This window comes from Phoenix dactylifera, unplaced genomic scaffold (assembly GCF_009389715.1).
Source record: "Phoenix dactylifera cultivar Barhee BC4 unplaced genomic scaffold, palm_55x_up_171113_PBpolish2nd_filt_p 001382F, whole genome shotgun sequence".
Taxonomy (NCBI): domain Eukaryota; kingdom Viridiplantae; phylum Streptophyta; class Magnoliopsida; order Arecales; family Arecaceae; genus Phoenix; species Phoenix dactylifera.
Genome location: NW_024068705.1, coordinates 14185 through 34476, shown reverse-complemented (window position 1 = coordinate 34476; position 20292 = coordinate 14185). Strand labels below are relative to the sequence as shown.

Genomic DNA, 20292 nt, shown 5'->3' with positions numbered 1-20292 from the left:
CTCTCTTGGTGGTTGCACTAGAGACCTAGAAGGTAGTTAATACCTCACAAAATCTCATTTCTTATAAACACATCTTGTTAAGAAAATAATAAAATTTTAAAAAAACTTCTCCTACATGATGTGAATTGTAGAGGGTAGACATTTGGACATCTACATATTAAACAAAGATTTGCATGCTAATTTTCTATGCCAAATTATACTTATCCTAACTAATCTAGGAACTTTCTACCTGGAAAAATGGCCATTCATGGGAAATTCTTCTAAAGAGTCGGCAGATCTATTTTACATTTTTACACAAGCAGAAGCAAATCAAAATTAAGTCATCGGCAGCAACCACAGGAAAAAATCAAATATACTACAGACTTGAAAGGAGCTTCTTCGCCAAATAAGTTCTGTGGATTGTCTTTCCAGCTTTTCACTAGGAGAGCAGGCCATCTATAAACCTCACCGTGCATGTAGGAAGAGAGCAATCCTTTTTCTCCCAACCGCCAAGGGATAATTTGGTGGTTGCCGACCTCAAGTAATGTTGAAAGAGCCTCCTATTTTCCTCTAATTACATGCGCTCTAATCTTCTTTTGGTCCCAAATCACCCATCAAACAAGTGAAGAAAGAAACTGGATGAAGGAGAAGGTAATGGTGGTGGAAGAGACCCTCCATTCCAAACGATCTAACAGGGAAAATGCCTACGCTAGTGTTACTGAAATGGGGTGCGATGAAAGGGTGGGGTGTGATGGGAGAGCAATTTTCCCAAGGTCACATACTTGGAGATTTGCAGCAGCAGGATTCTTGGTATCTTACCAAGGACTTTGTTTCATAAACCAATATCACAGAGCCCAGGATTCTTCTATTTTTTACCCTAATTTGCGCATGAGGCTGGATGCTGCGATTGTTTCTTGAGATAGATAATAAGACATATATGCCTGATGACAGATATATTCCACACCGTTTTGGATTGTAATCTGTTATTAGATGAGCACTGATCAGCCGAATTCAATCAGGGGGATTACCAAATTGAAAGAGATGGACATAAAGAAGTCTTCCGATGCTAGGGAACCTGGAATTTTGAAAGACCTAGAATGCCATAGCATATGACAAGTTGAGGAAATTTTCATCACAACTGAATAACTTTCCAACTGAGATGCCCAGGGTGCTCCACTTTTCCCAGAAGGATGTGGAGCGAGCTGGATGCTCCCAATATGAGCTGCTAGAATTATATCAAAATAACATGAGCAGAATCTCAGTCACTCAAAATGCAACTCCGGTTGGACGTATGAGATGCTTAAACCTTAGATGCGCCGGAGATAGGTTTGTTCGAAGGAAAAATTTGGGTGCTGTCAAAAAATGGACTATGACACACATACAAAAAAGGATCAGGGACTAGTATAGCCATTACAACAGGATAAGGACTTTGGATCCTTATAAGCAGCAAAAAGCTTTAGTAGGAATTCAGGTATATTTTGTATTCTTACTGAAAATTTTAACAAAAAAGTAACGAACATAAAACTTTTCTCAAGAAGGAACATACTCATGATTATATAGTGAAACATACAATTCAGACATGACAGATGGGCAGAGTCAGTTACATGTCAGGCAGCAAGCTAAAGCTGCTGGAAGTGATCCAAGGGCCAAAAATGCGATATTAATTGCCCAGCAGAAGTGCAAAATGGGACCTGCAGCCAGATTCATTCAGAATGGCAACTTGGCAGAATCACAAAGCAGGCTTAACTGTTCCAATTCTGCCATCCTGCGTTCAAAAGATGCCATAATCCGGCAAGCTTAGTCCCATCTATTCCACAAGTGACTTCACAAAATAAGTAGTAGGTGACAATATTCTCTAGCAAGGACAATTCAGTTATTTTGATCATGCTATGAAAATTTAGTTTTTAGGCCAAAATAAACCCTCAAATAAATTTCTTAGCAGCCCATAAAATAGTTTGCAGAACATGATATGCTGGAAATACCAATAAATATAAAGAAAAAAGAATGAAAGGAAAGTGAACCTTGAATAATATGATGACCATGTCATGCTATCCAACTGTCTTCTAAAAGGGGTTATAGTATTATTAACTTGATGGCTAAGTCAGCTCAAATCAGCTATCAAAGTTATGCAAGTCAACAGGAAGAACCTTTCCTCAAGGATCAAGCATTCCATGTCCTAACAGTATTTCACATTCTTTTTGAAGTTGCAGATGACTGCATAGATTACAGAATATTCAAGTTTCACAGACTACTTTAAGAAAGGAAAAAGCTTAACCTAGGCAACTTCTAAAGGGAAATCATAATGTGCACAGAAACAAACTGCAACTATCTTTATCTTTTGGAAATCAAACATCCTTATAGTACTAGGGTAAGCAAGTAGATATTAGCATACTCATCCCCAAAAAAACCATTCTAATTTAGTAGCCCTATTTGTAATCCATCACAAAATTTGCACTTTGAAGCTCGGTCCAAAAGATTCTGGAACACTTTGATTAGTAATAAATACTACATATAAATGTAACTATCAGCAATTCACAGACCATATGGGTGAACATCAAGTACCCATCATTACCAGACCAGACTGGACAATTGGACTGCAGATCTAATGAACCAGTCCTTAGCTAGTTTGGTTCCTAGATCTGACCAGAAACTTAGCAAACCTGAAAAATCACTCAAACTGGCGGAGTTTTAATAAAACAGCTGATCACTAAAGCAGAAAAGAAAGACTTTTGCCCTTAATCCAAAACCTCCTCATACCATGACACTATTATTGTCCACTCACTTTTAGGTTTTTCTGAGAAAAACTAAAAGGAAACCTAATTGCCAGATTCGTGATGATCTAATATTTGGAGAAGGCAAAGGGAGGTAACCTCAAATGGGACCACATCAAGGATGCAGCAGGCATGGAGCCAGCAGTTAAGGGAGTCGAAGTGCTTGGTGAGACCCCCACTGCTGCCATGAGGTAGGGCATGACAGCAAATGGGCAAGACAAGCCGATAGTCTCATTGCAGTGGACCACTAGGTTGGCGCACAATACTGGAGACTGAAGGGGCAAGCCAGTGGACCTCAGCAAAAGCTGGCAAGCTCAAAGACACTGTTGGGAACAGTGGTGGGAAGCAAAGAAGCACTTGGGAGGTGGCTCTGGCCTTTGGGAATGTGGAGACTGTTGACAGGTTTATCTGAAGTAATGAAGTTTATAATAAAAGAATAAGAAAGAAGATAGTACAGAAAGCTGGAAAAGTGGTTACCCACTAAACTCTTCATGTTACGACATCATCGGTTCTGCTACAATATCAAAATGTCAATATCTATTTGCCATATAAACATGGAAAGTTTTATAGTAACACGTGTGTGCATGAATGCACCCACCCACACATGGATGTGCACCCAGGCACCCACACATGGATGTGCACCCATGTACAAGAACACACTGGCACCCATATGCCCACGCACCCACAAACCCACACACACCCATACATACACTCTCATGAGCGGCTATCCTCTCAACCCAAAAAAAGGAGGGAAAACTATGGCTATCCTCTTCCTTTAATTCAAAATTCGACATTTTATGTCAGCTAGACTATTATTCTGTTCCTAAAAGTACGGGATTATCTATACTACAGGGTGATATTCAATTCGATGAATTGGAGCTGAAAAATCCTCAATCTCATGGATGGACTCGAAATATCTTTATAATAACAAACCTGAGTTTCTAAAATTTTATATTGTTAAAATTTCTCGAAAGAAAATCTCAGTTAGGATATATATTTCCCCCCGCATCTCCTATTCCCAATCTCTTGGTGATTTCTTCTGACTCTTTCATTTCTAGGGGTCTATTTGTTTTGCATCTCCAATTATGTTACTCCTGCAATTAATTATTATCATGTGACTTAAAATAATGGGCTTCAACTGTGAGGGTTGAACATACATTCTCAAGAATCCGATGAATATTTAAGAGAAAATAATTTTTCAGCACTAAAACAATCACTATTTACACATTACTTGATAAACAATGTTTTGCTTATGATTATTAAATATAAGAGGACATACTACAAGGGCATGACAAATTATGAATATAAAAGAGACCAAACCACATATAAAAATACAAGGATCAAGATATGGCAGATGGAGGGAAGAAAGAAAATTGAGACAACAAAAGCAACTAAATGAATTGACCATGCGAAGTGACCTATATTTTCATAAATGTGAGTTTACCTATGGCATATAATTATTTTTTTTTCTAATTTGTTACATTTTTCGCCAGTTAAACAATTTGAAACGTTCCACTCCTTGCAGCTAGAGTATAGTTATAAAGGATTCAATGTGGACAGGTGAAAGATATGATGGAGATCGGGTTTATAAGTCTCCTAACACTGGAATTTGTAGAGCAAAGTTTGCAATTTTGGACCTTACCGCCCGGTAGGGTGCCTACCATACCATACCGCCACGGTACCAAGACTTGGTTTGCCTTCCATATCGATTATCGGTACCAAAGTACGTACTATACCGATAGGTACAGGGTGCACCAATTAGGCACCGATACGGAGTGCATGCATCTATTGGCCCAGAGGTTTAATGCTTATAGGTGTTGCATGCACCTTTGGGGCTACATGATCATATCAATCAAGCGAAAACAGGTAGGCATCATCTTAGGCATACTTGCTCATTGAGATAAGATGCTTATACATGGTTTTAATAAGAGGATAAAGATTTGAATGGCTTATGATGCCACCATTGAATGGCTCTTTGCCGCATTAGGAAGAGCCTTTGCACTTGCAAATAAGAGTCCTTAGGAAGTGTTTTAACAATATGTAATGAGGCTGCCATTGCCCATTATGCTTGAAATGAAGAAAGCGTAGAGTTACTCAATCGAGTGGTTTATTTGAACATGATTAATGAATTAAGCAGTGGAAGCATGTGGTGGACTGATAAGCCGAAGAGGTGAAATAGTTTCAAAACATCGAAAGTTAAAAAATGGTTGAAAGTTCGTCTTGGAGATGGTTGACTATTCTCGGTAGTAAGTTACGTTCTAGCAATAAGAAGTTTTCGTTCATCAAAATTATAATAACAAATGTTATCATTAGACACATCAAAACAATCTTCAGGATCAATCTTCTGACAATGGTTAGCTCTCCACTGCTGGAACATTTCCACGCCTTCCCTAACTAGTCAAACAAATGCTTGCATTACTTGCATCCAATGTTGCATGGACATGAACATAGACATGAGAATCCGATCTAGTTACATTATCCAAGTTCTTGATTTGGAAAAAAGCCAAAAATACAAGATACAGGGACACATAACAATGATTTTAGTTTTGTAGAGTAGAAAAATGTTAAAAGAATATATTTATCAAGTTGTTTTTCTTATATGTAAATGACCAGTGCTTCTTTGATGTTAGTGTGAAGTTATAATCTATTGTACACATATATGTATATGCATATGTGCAAGGTTCGCCGTACCGGTACCGAACCCCGTACCAGTGCCGCACTAGCATAAGCGTACCGAATGTCGGTACGGTACGCGGTACGTCAGGCATACCGACACTGGCGTACCGGTATCGGTATCCAACAGTACGGGTACAATACGCCCGGTACCGACCTGTACCGATCGGTACAGCATACCATGCATATGTGTGTATATATCTATATAAATGTATATGTGTGTATATGTATATCTACATATATTTATATCTATATATATATATATATGTGTGTGTGTGTGTGTGTGTGTGTATAAAATGGCCGCTCAACTTGTGTAGAGTTCTTCATTTTCCATGTGGGTGCTGGTATTAATGTGCTCGGCCATCATTAAAGTTCATTGCTTAATGCATGATAGAAATTTTGCTACTAAAACCTTCTATTTATTATAATTTATAATGTTGTTGTATTGCATTTCAAGAATAGTTGGAAAAAGGAGAAAAAGATCGTACCCTACGCATTGCACAAGGAAGGTATTAACGATGCTAGTATTAATGATGGGAGTTTCTGCATGGCGATTGTTGTACAGAGTCCTCCGTTCACCCTATGGATGATATTAATCTATTATCTATTGTATATATCTAAACTGGAGGCTCAGCTTGTACAAGGTTCTTCATTCTCATTTAGGTGCTTGTATTAATCAGCTTGGCTATCATTAAAGTTTATTATTAATATGCAACAAATATTAATGATATTGGTATTGATGTGCTCGGCCATCATTGAAGTTCATTATTTAATGCACAACAAAAATTTGGCTATTTAAACCTTTTATTTATCATAATTAGTTATATTGTTATATTAGATTTCAAGAACAATTGGAAAAACGAGAAGACCATACCCTACGAATCATGCAGGATAGAGGTGATCACGGGCCTTCTGGCCCGCCCAGCCCGCCCGGCCCGGTCCGAAATTTTTCGGGCTTGGGCATTGAAAAAGGGCCCGTTGGTCGGGCCTGGGCAGGAAAAGCGGCCAGACCAAAAAAATCGGGCCGGGCCTGGAAACGTTAAAAATGGCCCGGTTCGGCCCGGCCCGGCTATAAAATCCTGTTATAAATTATAATATATTAAAAAAATTTAACAAAAACCCTAACTTTGGGCTTTCCCTTCCCTTCCCTTCCCTTCCCTTCCCCTCCCTCGCTGAGACTGAGAGCCGCCGCCGCCCCCCCTCCCTCGCCCCCCTCCCTCGCTGAGAGCCTGAGAGCCGCCGCCGCCCTCCCTCGCTGAGAGCCGCCGCCGCACCCCCCCTCCCTCGCTGAGACTGAGAGCCGCCGCCGCCCCTCCTCCCTCGCTGAGAGCCTGAGAGCCGCCGCCGCCCTCCCTCGCTGAGAGCCGCCGCCGCACCCCCCGTTCCTCGCTGAGACTGAGAGCCGCCGTCGCCGGCCCCCCCTCCCTCGCTGAGACTGAGAGCCGCCGCCGCCCCCCCTCCCTCGCTGAGAGCCGCCGCCGCCAGCCCCCCCTCCCTCGCTGAGAGCCGCCCCCCCTTTTCCCTCGCTGAGAGCCTGATAGTCGCCTCCTCTCGGTGTCGTCGCCTCTTCAACGACCGGCCGGCGGCTCTTCGCGTCCTTCTCCCTCGGACGGCAACCTCCGCGGCTCCGGTCACCGACTCACAGTCACCGGTAAGAGTTTTCTCCTCCTCCTCTTCGAGCTCGATCCCGGTAGATTTTGCCCAAGCCCGGAGAGAGAAAGAGAGAGAGAGAGAGAGAGGTGGGGGGGCAGCGAGAGAGCTCGGAACAATGGGAGAGTGGGGAGTGGGGACAGTGGTTTTGTTTTGGGTGGAGACGGGAGACAGAGAAAGAGAGGAGGGATCTTTCATCCCTTCTCTTTTTTGGTTTTGGTCTTGGTTTTCCTTCCCTCACATTGCTCCAGTAACCCAGTTCCAGCTGGGCCATCAGGAAGAAAGATCGGGGGATTGGAGATGGACTTCTTGGAGGGTGGAGATTCTCTGAATTTTCTCCTCTCAGTTTCTTCTCCCTAATTTTTTTTTTTCCGGTTGGATGGTGCTTTATTTGTATTATGATAATTCTTATGAACTGAATTTTTTGTATAATTAGTTGAAGATGGCGAGGAATCAATTCTAACATGGAAGAATCTAGTGAGGATGAAGATGACGAGGAAGAGATGGAAGAGGGATTACATGGTTCGGTCATTTATATATTCTATTAATAACTCTAATAATTATTCATGTTCAATCAACAATTGCTAATGTTTCAATTTTGTGTTTGTAGGTTTTGAGAGTTAGAAGATGCAAGGATGTTCTACAGTTTTCTATTATGGAAGTGGCTTCAAGAATTATGAACTTTTATGAACTTTTGAATGCACAAAGATGCATATTTGTTATAATGTTAATGGGACAATGTAATTTGTATTTTGTCTAAGTTTGCAGTTTTTATTATTGGGTTGTAATTTTCAGCTGGACAACAGTGTTTCATACATTTTATTTTCTTTCTATTGGCTTGAAGCTGCAAATTTTTTCTTTTTTAATGTTTGTAGATATATTCAAATTTCAAAGTTTGAAACCACCACCAACACTATCTATTTAAAATAGGCTAGTTATATCCTTAACATTAACCAATTAACCAATTTAGAGAGCCCATTAAGCTGTTGGGCCATTTTTGCCCATTTCTAGATTCCAAACAAAAAAAAAAAAATCGGGCCTGTCGGGTCGGGCCGGTCGGGTCGGGCCTGGGACCAGATTTATAAGGTTGGGTCGGGCCTGGACAAAAATTTAAGCCCGACAGTCGGGCCGGGCCGGGTCTGGGCATAGCCATCGGGCCTAATTTCTGCTGTAGAGCCCGGCCCGAGCCCGGCCCGGCCCGGGTTTTGATCACCTCTAATGCAGGACTAGCATTAATAATGAAATTTTTGCATGGAGGCTCTTGTGCAGAGTTTCTCTGTTCATCATATGAATGTTGGTGTTAACGACAAAAGTTTCTACTCGACCATCATTAAAGTTCATTGCTTAATATGGCTAAGCTTGTGTAGAGTTCTCCTTTCACCGCATGGATGTTGGTATTAATGACAAAAGCAAGGTACGCTGAATCGGTACCGATAGGCGTACCGGTGGCCTACCGGTTTCGGTTCGTACCGAAACCGGTCCGGTACGAATCGGCCTTTGTTTTTTTTTGGGTTCACGGACATGCGCTGTGGCATTTATGACCCACGTGGGGCAGCGCGCGTTGCCCCGCACGGATGAGCTGGTAGGGAAATCGCGCAGGGAATTGCGCCCGCGCGGGGCGCTCTGCCCGAGGGAGCACGTGGCCCTTTTCGGGCCACGCACTCTCACACCACAGCGCGCGCGCTTTCGGGATTTTAAACCACAGCGCGTGCGTTGGGGTAAAAAAAAATTGGTACCGATGCGAACCGGCCGGTTCTCACCGGTACGAGACCGGTATGCAGCCGATACCGTTCGGTACCAATCCGAAAATAGCTGAAACCGATATCCGGACAGCTGGAACCGGTATCCATGCTGTCCGAGTACCGGTTTCAGGCCGGACCGGTCGGTACCAGGCCGAACTGGCCGGTACGGTCTGGTTCGGCAGACCATGAACAAAAGTTTCTATATGAAGCTTAGTTGATCCAAAGTTCTCTATTTGCCATGCGGACTCTGGTATTAATGTCGTCAATATTAATGATGAGAATTTTTGCTCGACCAACATCAATATTCTTTACTTAATGTGCAACAAAAATTTTGTTATTAAAGCCTTCTATTATTGTAATTTATTACATTGTTATATTACATTTAAGAAATAGTTGGAAAATGGAGCAAAAACTGTACATAAGTATCATGCACGGTCGATATTAATGACACTGATATTGATGACAAAAGTTTATACATTGAGGCTCAGCTTGTACAGGGTTCTCCCTTCTCCATATGGATGTTGCATTAATAATAGAAGTTTCTATTCGACTATTATTAAATTTCATATCTTAATATGAAATAGACATTCAGTTAGTGAAGCCTTCTATTTATTATAATTTGTTACATTGCTAATTTTATTTCAAGAACGGTTAGAAGAAGAAGAAAAAATCGTACCCCGTGCACCGCAGGGGTTATATGCTAGTTTATTATCTTACAACCATTATAATGTCACTCATTTCATTTGGAATATGTACTTGTTGCCTTATATGTTGAAAAAGGTGCAATGCTAGTAAATTAGGTGATGATTCATAGACTTAAAATTTTTTCACCAATACGAATGATTGATCATTCGTAATTTGCTGTCTTTAGTCATGCTTAAGGTTGTTGGCATCTTGATAACAAAATACAAGTGGAAGAGAAACAAAAAGACATTATCATTTGTTTAGAGTAAGCATAAGAAGTATGGGAAGCACATTATGTTGTAATGTGAAAGAACAAAGCTTATTTCAATAAAAATTACTGGCATTAAACTGTATCTACATAATTGTTATCAAGCATATTCATGAAAGTTAAGTGAGTTAGGTTGATTTTGAGTTTAACTGAACTTAGTGCGTGTACCCCCCAAACCCAATCCCGACTCTCCCCCCAGTATTCAAATCCCATTTCGCCAGGTTTACCGAAAAATAGATTTTCCAAAGATATCCCTTTGCTTAATTGATTTTCCAAAAATTTACTTAAAAACATTCCATTGTTGATTTCGATTCTAGTCATGCATCAAATGCGTCAAAGAATCTAGCCATTCCAATTCACATTCCAACCCATTCCGATTCCGATTTCGGTGGTGAACCAAACGCACCCTTAGTTGAGAAGGGCCAAGCTAGGTTGGGTCTTATCAAGTTGAGTTAGGGCAAGCTGGATCCAGTCCAGCCATGTTGAGTCATACCAAGTCAATAGAACAAGTTAGGTTAGCTTGACCAAGTCACATAGGTTGGCCTAGCTGTATGCAAGTTAGATCCTTGGAGGGCTGAACTCTAGTTGGTGTTGTTCAGTAGAACTAGTCTTTCCCATGTTGGGCATATTTCTACCACGACAAACTCCTAGAAGTGATTGCTTCAAACAATTAGGACTTTGTTTATGTCCAAGTACGGAATCTGAACTATTCGAGTCAACATAAAATGGCTCCTAAAGAAACAATTTTGAATTATCATTCAAGTAAAGCCTTTGCTAAGGCTAAAGGAAGCAAGACCATATTGCACATTTTTTATGTGTTGAAAGGTATTTGTTGAGATTGGTGCTGCTTACTTCCTCCATGTTTCTTAAGATGTCAATATTTGTAGCAAGGATTCAAATACCGGTATCGGGCCTGGCATTGATTTTAAGCTAGACCAGTATGGGGGCTTGAACTAGTCTCATACCAAGATGGCTAAAAAAGATTTTTTTTTATTTTTTACATTTTCATGAGATTTTTTGGTTTCTATGCATGATAAGGATATCTATTGAAATGCATGACAATAAATTTTAACCATAAATATTAATAATTCATAAGAGTAAAATATTGATCAAGATAAAAACAAAAACCACCATATCGTAGGGGGCTATCCACCCTACAATATATCCAAAATTCAAGAAAAATGAAAAAATATGACAAAGATTCCTCTTATTTTTTGGTCATTGCCAAATTTTTGGAAAAAAGAGGATGAAAGGCCTCTGACATAGACACATAGGCCGAAACAGACAAAATCAGGGATCTGGCTGCATAAGGTTAGGGTGCAAGTATGGAAGAAAAAGGTTAACATAATTGAGCTGCATAAGCGATAGGTCAAGGATGCTTGCAAGTAAGAGATAAACTAGAATGTAAATACTACCAGGATAAACTCGATAGGACTTGAACAAGACCTCTCCTACCTTGGATGAATTGGAACTCTCTAGTATTGCAATAAAAAATATATATATATTTATATATTTGATTTTATGATAATTTTGAAGCAAGAAAATAAAAAATGACTAAAAACCTAACTCATAGAAGGCTTTGAATCTGAACCAAAACTCGAAAGCAAGAAGCAAAAAAAAAAATCTATAAGCAAACTAATCTATGATAATTAGTTGGATTTTCACCAACCGAACCTCTTGCCAATCAGAGTCGCACCAATCTTCACTTGGGCTTTTCACATTCCATTGACTACCTTCACACAAGGCTTTCTAGAATCACATCAAAAGAAAAGAAATCTTTCGAATTGCATGAAGGCTGCTAAAAGTCGCACCACAATAAGGCGAAGTCACACTACCAAAGACAACACTCAAAAAGGGCTTCTAAATTCAACTATGGTCAAGATGGAGCACATGACTATTTATAAAGGAGGTTTCCTAAAGCCTATAGGCTTTCCTAATTCTTCTAGGATACAAATTATCTAGAGAACATAAAGAGAATAAAAAAAAATAATATTCTAATCCAAAAGGACTTCTAACTACTCCAATAAGTGTCTCTAGAAGAAACAAATAACAAAACTTGAATAAAAGTACTAGACAAAATCGTTTTTAACTTTAGTGGACACGGATTGACATTTTCATAATTAACTACAACTTCGCCAGCAATGACAAATCTTCAATAAATCAGCCATAACTTTCTCATATGATCTTTAAGTGATCCAATTCCACTTGCATTAGAAAACTTAATTGTTGTAGAACACAATGGAAGTAGTTTCATGCTGAAATGTTACATGTTCTATTTTTGGTGATTTTTAAAGTTGCTGCTATATATGACACTTCATTGCAAATATTTAAGCTTTATGGGAACTTATGAGTCAATGCCACCACTTATTCCATCTTGCCCATCAATTTAAGCTCCCTAAGGTCGCCCATGATGCTTTGATGCCTCTCTTTTGGCCTTAGCATGATTCTTAAGGCCCTCCCCTAAATATTTCTAGTCTGCATCAACCTCACCTAAACGGAGTGCCCTCCCAGCCGATCCACCAGCACCCCGTTCCCACTGGGAGCTTCCACAACTCCTCTCCTTCTCCCCTTTTTCCCTTTCTCTCTCTTCCACTTTCACCGAAAGGTCAAAAGGAACAAGCTCTCACGAGATGCCTGAAGGCACCAATATCCCTATCTAGCCTCCTATCCTTGCCACACCATCAAAAATCTAAAAGAAATTTCTTGTAGTTGGGATGCCCTTGAATTGCTTGAAATTGGGTTCCGTGCTAGTTGGTACCACACCATTTTGGCCCGGACGCACGAAACGAGCGTCATAGTGGCTGAATTAGTGTCTGTACTAGCCAGTACCGGTGTTTACCAACCCAACCTAGTTCAGGATTCCTTATTTTTTTTTCACTGATTTCAGCAACTCAAAAGGCATCCAATGCTGTAATCCTACCAAAATAGTCTGTTACAGGTTCTATCATACTGTTCTAGTGGCCTTTAAAACCTTGATTTGTTGATTTCACTAACTGTAGAAGCTGCTGAGGGCAAGGTCCAAATTGTTATCAATATGTTACATTATCTATTTATTATTTAATCCATGTTAATCATTCTCATGGTGTTTAATCCTTTTTTTCTTCAAACAGATTATATCAAGGTTCATCGTCTCGATACCAGACCCCGTATTAGTATCGCACTAGTACTGTGTCAGTACGGTACGGTACGAAATTTTTCAGCGTACTCAGAATCGGTGCGCCACCTGTACTAGATACCGGTACGGTACAGTGTGCTCCATACCATCCGGTTTGGGTTGGTACGGCGAACAATGGATTATATTACTCTTGGTAACATTATTTTGGAAAACATTAGCCATAACTTTAAAGCATTAGAGGATAAAGGTTATGTAGCAGTTATACAATATATATTAGTTATTCAACCAATTAACTATCTTTTCAAATCATGGTACGCCATACCAGCCCGAACCAGACAGTACGGGGCATACTGTACCGGTTTGGGATCGGTACTCGGTACGGATGGTGTACCGACACTCGGTACGTTAAAAAAAAATTTCGTACCAACACTGTACTAGTGTGGCATCGGTATGGAGTTCGATACCGTAATGACGAACCCTGGTACAAATAGTGAATTAACTATTGCATTTTCAGATAGCAAAGATGCAGCTAAGTTCGAGCAAAGGAGCAGCAATACTGATCATGCATCCAACCAGATCTGAAACTTCAGTAGAATAGAGTTTTATTGCATGCCATGCATGCACATCTACAATATATAATGAGAACACTAAAGCTAAGGGTGAAGCTAGACTCCCACAATGCGAAGCCTCCCAAAATGGTCTTTTATTAGTAAAAAGGTCCATATAAGAAGTTGTGCATGCTAGAGAGGGAGCAAAGCATGCATCTTGAGATACGGATTCAAACAATCTATCTTAGCTTGAAATACATCTCTCTTTTTGAACAAGCATAGGTCCCATTTCTCGATTCTTAAATGAAAAGATGAGAAAACAAAAACTCTTTACAAATATCATCACATAACAAATTGTGGAGCCCCAATCCTAGGTAACCTATTTGTTCCACCACACATCCAAAATTAATATATTTATTTATTCTTAAAAATTAGTAATATATTATGTATTATAATCAAGTCATACACATGTCCAATACAATCACAATTCAAAAGCCATCTATTATTTTCATCATGTGCGTAGCATGTGAATGGAGCCACATGTGAAAAGAAGAAGGAATTTTTTCAGCCTCACTGTTTGAGCCAACTAATGTATTGAAAATCCACATATCATCCATATTTTTAAGAGTCCCTCACATATATTATATATAATCTGACAGAAATATAGTTCGATACTGCCTTATGGCCTTCCAAAACAATACAGATTATTTCATCTTTTCGAAAGTTTAAATGGACTCTTTGAATAACTTTATATTTTAAAAAATGAAAACTTCTTTTAATGTCTCTTTGAGCAAGAGAAAAAGTAGCCCCTAATAGTACTGTTATTACACCCAGTAAAGAAATGAAATTCATTATATAAGGTATGTCTATGAAAAGAGGAATAGGAAGAGAAAGCAGGAGTTTTGACTAAAAAAACGGATTTTGTCTGGTTTGTTCCCTCGAGACGTCTACTCAACGAAGAAGCCCACTCGCTAGATAAAGCCGATACAGAAACAGATACTGCTAGCCGTAACGTAAAGAGTGGATTCTCCTCCCTCGAATCTGTTGCTTCATCCAAATGTGTAAATTACGAAGCCAATAATGGAAACACCTTATAAGGAATTTGAGAAATTTTCTATTGATCTATTGAATAACATACAGTTATGAATAATATTATAAATATAATACAGTTTATGATAGAAAATATAGCCGCTCATCAAGTCTTTCACATGGAAATCACGTGTCAAGATCTAATCTATTTATAAGTAAACATAATTATACAAGGATGCTAAGTGCACTAAAAGGTGCATCAGCATGGGTGGAAATGTAAAACACAACAGCACTAAACTCATCATCTAAATTTTAAAACTTAAACAGAAATCCAGATAAAAGAATCTTATATTATTTACAGTTATTGTACAGGTAATTCATTTGCTCTATACTAAAACACAATTGCATTTTAGTGTGAAGTTACATCCAGATGCAAGAGTTCAAAGTGGTTCTGTGAAAACAAAGACATAGCATGATGACTAGCGCAAACTTGTTTTGCATAACAAAGAAAGACAAGTAGCTAAACCAAAGGAAGGGGAACCCAAAAAAGAAGAAGAAGAAGAAGAAGAAACTTCAGGTACCTGTACACAGTTCTCATAGGTCCAGCTCAGCAAGAAATGGCATGCAAAGGATGAGTATTTTGGAATTCAGACATTATCTGGCCAGAACTCTCTGAAGAAGGCTCGTTCAAATTCCTTCTCTTTCATTTGCTCCTCTTCTTGCTGCATCTTCTTAATCCTTTTAGAGACTGACTTTTGTTTTTTCTTTGATTGCAAGTTTTCCTAATGAATAGGAGCACATACACCATACTTAACTTCATGCTTGTAGTTTTATCAATAAGAAAATGAAAATGTCTAATAATTGGAGCAAGGTCAAATAGCAATAGTTGCAAAGTTAGAGGATATGTTCAAGCAAGAAATTGGTAGACATAATAATAAGACATGGATGCACATAGCAAAAAGCAACTATTTAGTTCTTTTTCAATTACATTAGTTAAACACTATTTTGAGAGGTGAAAAGTGCTCTATAAAAAGAATTAGCTAATTAAATAATTAAAGAGCTGTTTGAAATGTAAATTCGAGCAAGGATCTTGCAATATCTGTTTAGTACTTAACTGGTTTAAAAGAACTTCATATTTTAACTTTCAACAGTCACATTGAGTTGTGCTGCTTTGTTTCCATATTATATCAAAATAAGGGAGAATATTATTTTACATTTCCTTTATTTTGCACTCCATAGGAATGAATATTCAACTAGCAAATGGTATAACATCTTCATATTTACAAACTTTGGACACTTAAGGAAAAGAAAAAGAGAGCAAAGAGAAGCTGATATGTAGGAATTCACAAGTTCATTTTGCACCTTAGAAGTAGGATCCTCCGGAAGCTTCTTCTTTTCCTTTATTTTCTCTGCACCAAGACCACGCTTATTTTTCTTCACATGAGTTTGCAAAGGTTCTAACCTTCCCTGTTCCATGAGTCCATGATTTTTTTGGGTAAGGACCAGTCCACGATTTTTCAATGCTTCCATCATGAAAACGAAAAAGAACAGAAGAACATACGCAAGAGCAGGAAATAAATAACATCACTATGGTAGTAAGGCATAAAGAACATAATCAGCATCGAGCACATACCTGCTTTGCATAAGATGGCCAAAGAAAATGAGCATAAACACGTCAAAATAAGAAACATTTAGGAACTTGAAATCAAGAACAAGATGGATATTAGACTCCATCAGGACCAGTTGATAAATGTTTTAATATGGGGGATCACATCCACCTTTTATGTACTAAATCCTCTCAAATTCATAATTATCTTGCCTTTTATTTTCAAAAAAAGAAATGAATTAAATCAGAAATAGTAAGCAGAAATTTATGTTATGGAGTACTGGTTTCAGCATGAACAATAAGTACAATCATACTTAATGCAAGACACACTTTATCCATCTACAGCATGTATTCTCTGCATAGCCGACATGTTTTACTATTGGATAGTTATGCTGCCTGCCCAAGTGACCTCGCATTCTCAGTTAAATCTTTTATGATGACCTTTTCCTTCAATGCAGGATCAACTTAAATTCCTGATCCCAGTAATGGCATAAGCAAAAATACTGATCAATTGAACAATTCATTTTGTATCTAGATGTGCATGCAAATTATAAAATCTAGATGACACACAAGAATGACTCAACCCAATCTCTAAACGATACCTGAGGGCACAAAATCCCCAAATCTCAAATTATCTTAATACATTCTCATAAAGAAAACATTCAAATATCATAATTCAAACCTAACAATGCTCCAAAGTAAGGATTTCTAACAAACGACCGGACAAGAATAACACCCCTATTCTCACTGAGAACCTTAAAGGAAATAAAAAAGACAAAAAAGCGAGCAAAAAACCCTAGAAATTAAGAACATCCTAATTCAGCGAAGAAAATCCAGTTGTTCCAAATACCACCACCAAAATTGCAACAAACTGAATCAACGAAATTGCACGGATCATAACCAAAAATTCGTACATAATAAGAGAATAAGATAATCTAAGGGAACATTAGAATCACAGAACAGGAACTAGGATCAAATTTGAGAGGAATTCTGACCTGCTCGGAAGCACCAAGACCGGTGCCCTCCTTCCACCCGCATTTCCTGAGTAGCTGCAGAAATTAGATGCATCGAACGTTAGCTCAGGTGCGAGAGAAGAGTAGCAGAAAACCAAGAACCCTAACGACAAAGAGGAAGGCGGACCTGAAAGCCAACGTTGGAGGAATCGATTGCTCGAGAGCTGGAACCCAACTCCTCGTCCCCCATGGCGATGATTTTGCCCTTCGTCGCTCCTCGGCAGCGCGAGGTTTCGCGTTCCGCCTGATTGCCGATTTATTTATATACGTCGGCGGGCAGTTCGCGTACTTAGATTAAAGTCGGCGTAGAATGGGGCATCTGATTTGCTTTTATTTTTTTCGCTTTTCTAAAATTTATTTTGAGTTAGACTTATAAAACATTTACTTAAAAGAACCTTATATTGTTGGCTAATGCGGCTTAAGGTTGGTGACATTTCTCAATCTCATATTTAGGTTATGATTTTAGATCCTAATCAAACCTATTAGCTGATAGAATCAAATCGGGTTGAGTCGATGGAAAGGATTTTAGACCCAATGGATCATTCAGGGGTTTAGGGTCAGGTGTGACCCAAGCCTTTCGAGTTCGGTTCGGGATCAAGCTGGTCCAAGTTTGGAGTTTCAATCGAACTTCTAGCTATTTCGGTTTAAATAAAATATAATAATTGATAATTAAATATAAATTCATAAAAAATGAAATAAACTAAAAAGGGACAACTTAAATTTGAATTTTTATTCAAAATTTTTTAATTTCATCAAAAATAGTTGATCATTCTTAAGTTTAAAGGCTATGCTTTTTTAATATTATTTGTTGGTATACTTAGGGATATTATAAATATGGATCCACTAAAATAGCTAATAAAATATGAGTGTTTAAATATAATTAACTAAAAATAAATGAAAGAATGAACTTTTTGAGATTAAAAAAAGGGAATTAATTTCAAATAAGAGTTCATCCAATAAATTAGCAAAGATATTTAGAGTAAAGTAGAAGAAGTTTATAAGATTTAGATTTTTGGATTGGATTGGATTGATTTCAGGTTATGTTGGGTTTATTTTTATTGATCTAAATTAGACCTAGATGATATAAGAACCAAATTGGATCCGACCGGGTTGAAAAATTTTAGACCCAGGCCAGATCTGAAATTTAGATCAGGTCCATTCTTTGCACCCGACTTCCATGGATCTTCAAATAAGGTGTGAAGAAGGGCAGAAGTTTCCGTCTCTCTTCGACTCTTCTCATTTGACAACAAAGCCTTGTGGCTGTTCAATGCGTCAAACCTCTTCCTTCACTGCTCCATTAAAATTTTAGCTGCCAAGACAAGCAACTAGAGCAAATGTCTCATGAAAATCAGTACTAGCTTGCTACCTATATCTCTTTGTAACCAGCTTTGCTTTGTTTCTTTGCACCAAGCAGTCTGAATTGTATTCCCCTCATGAATCCAATTTACTCCAACATTTTTTTTTTGTCTTGTGGTCCGTCAACCGGCTCCCAAGTTTTGTTCTTTTCAATGACATCAATTTCAGCTTTCATAGTTTTTCTCCAAGCTTCCTTTTTCATAGCTTCCTCAAAACTTTCTGGTTCAATGACATAGAAATCGCATCTTTGATATATGTCATTCGAACTCCTCATTTTTCTTAGAGTTAAGCTTGAAGATGATGAACTCCCGTCTTCATGAGCTGATCTGGGTGGAAGCTCATCAATAAGAATACCTTTCTTCACAACTTTGTTTTGCTCCAAATTCCAAGTAGCAGTTTTATCAAACAAAACATCCGAGAGATGATCATTTTCTTGTCTTTCGAACTGTACAACCTCTAGCTCTTTGATTTTGAGATATAGCTCACAAAGACGCACTTCTCACTCGTCTCATCCATCTTGTGCCTTTTCTCCTTCGGAACTTGAGTATAACAAATACATGCAAAGACTTTCAAGTGCCTCATGGACGACTTCCACCTACTCCAAGCTTCAATAGGGATTTAATTCTTCAAGGCCTTGGTTTGACACCCGTTGATCAAGTACACAGCCGTATAAACAGCTTCCACCAAAATGGTTTTAGGTAGTCCCCTTTCAAGAAGCATTGACTTGACCATTTCTAGCACGGTTAGATTCTTCCTCTTGGAACTCCATATTGTTTTCCAATCCTTTCATCTTCACAAAACTTGTCAAATTCATTTGAGTTGTAATCTTTTCCATTATTACCTCTCAGGAATTTTATGTAGTGGCCACTTTGATTATTCGTTTGCTTCTCATGTTCATTCAATGGCTGGGACGTTGAAGAAGATCCAAAAAAACAATTCTGATTAGATTGATATCAAGAGAGAATGAGTTTTCAAGAAAACATTCAAATTCCTTGAAGATTGAAAAGACTTTAGATTTTTCTGCCATCAAATAAACCCAAGACATGCAGATAAATCATCAATGAAGCGAATGAAATACCTGTTTTGAGCATGAGAGGGTGTTTTTATAGAGCCACACATATCGGTATGCACCAATTTCAGAATTTATTTTGCTCTCCAAGATGTTTCTTTTGGAAAAGGCTACTGGTGATGCTGGATAAGGGTGCAATCTTCATATATTTCATGTTTTTTTTTTCAATGTTAGAAATTTTTTGTATCAAGGTTAGTTGTCTCGGTATTAGACACTGTACTGGTGCCACACTAGCATAGTGTCGGTACAGTACAGTACGAATTTTTTTTTTTAGTGTATCGAGTATTGGTATGCCACCTATATTGGGTACCGGTACCGAACTGATATGGTACGGTATGCTCCGTACCGTTCGATTTGGGCCGATACGGCATATCATGCTTTGCATCATGTTTTTGCGAAAGCAACTTGAACTTGCCAAAGCTGAAGTACCTACTTCTACTTTCAATGCGGTATTATTTGTATGCTTAAAAGTAACTAGAAAGCTTCTTTTCAAAATTTTACTTTTTGTCATATATGCCTCTTGTTTTTGTCATAACCTATCCATTTCCAAACCTTATTTAATAATGAATGATAGTATCGTATTTTCTATTATATATTATTTTTTCACTCCGAAACATTTTGGCATGCATAAAATAGATTGCATATTTTTTGTCCTCTACATAACTCGCTTGATGGCTAATGTTAGACCTACGATCCTTTTGCAAATGATCGAATTTTTAACACTTGTAGGATTGCGGTTTTACATCAAACCAACAATCTTTTTCTTCAAAACTATTTCTATTACAAATT

At 38.4% G+C, this 20292-nt stretch overlaps 1 protein-coding gene and 1 long non-coding RNA gene across 2 annotated transcripts; one reads left to right on the top strand and one right to left on the bottom strand.

Moving 5' to 3' along the window:
- Positions 1-1434: 1434 nt before the first annotated feature.
- On the bottom strand, positions 1435-17353 carry LOC120108530 (G patch domain and ankyrin repeat-containing protein 1 homolog). The gene is made up of 5 exons (XM_039122157.1): positions 17206-17353; positions 17061-17114; positions 15822-15926; positions 15041-15241; positions 1435-1744 (listed from the first exon to the last, which is right to left on the bottom strand). The coding sequence occupies exons 1-4, from the start codon at positions 17266-17268 to the stop codon at positions 15107-15109; spliced, it is 357 nt and encodes a 118-aa protein (XP_038978085.1). The 5' UTR covers positions 17269-17353; the 3' UTR covers positions 1435-1744; positions 15041-15106.
- LOC120108531 lies at positions 6945-8106 on the top strand. The gene is made up of 2 exons (XR_005509842.1): positions 6945-7074; positions 7684-8106. It is a non-coding gene; the product is annotated as an uncharacterized LOC120108531 (long non-coding RNA).
- Positions 17354-20292: the final 2939 nt, after the last annotated feature.

Excerpts from the sequence above, each read along its gene's own strand:
- LOC120108530 (XM_039122157.1), bottom strand. The coding sequence starts at position 17,268 with ATGGGGGACGAGGAGTTGGGTTCCAGCTCTCGAGCAATCGATTCCTCC. Across the intron at positions 15,927-17,060 it reads GTCTTGGTGCTTCCGAGCAG|GGAAGGTTAGAACCTTTGCA; the intron begins GTCAGAATTCCT and ends CTCATGGAACAG. Across the intron at positions 15,242-15,821 it reads CGGAGGATCCTACTTCTAAG|GAAAACTTGCAATCAAAGAA; the intron begins GTGCAAAATGAA and ends CCTATTCATTAG.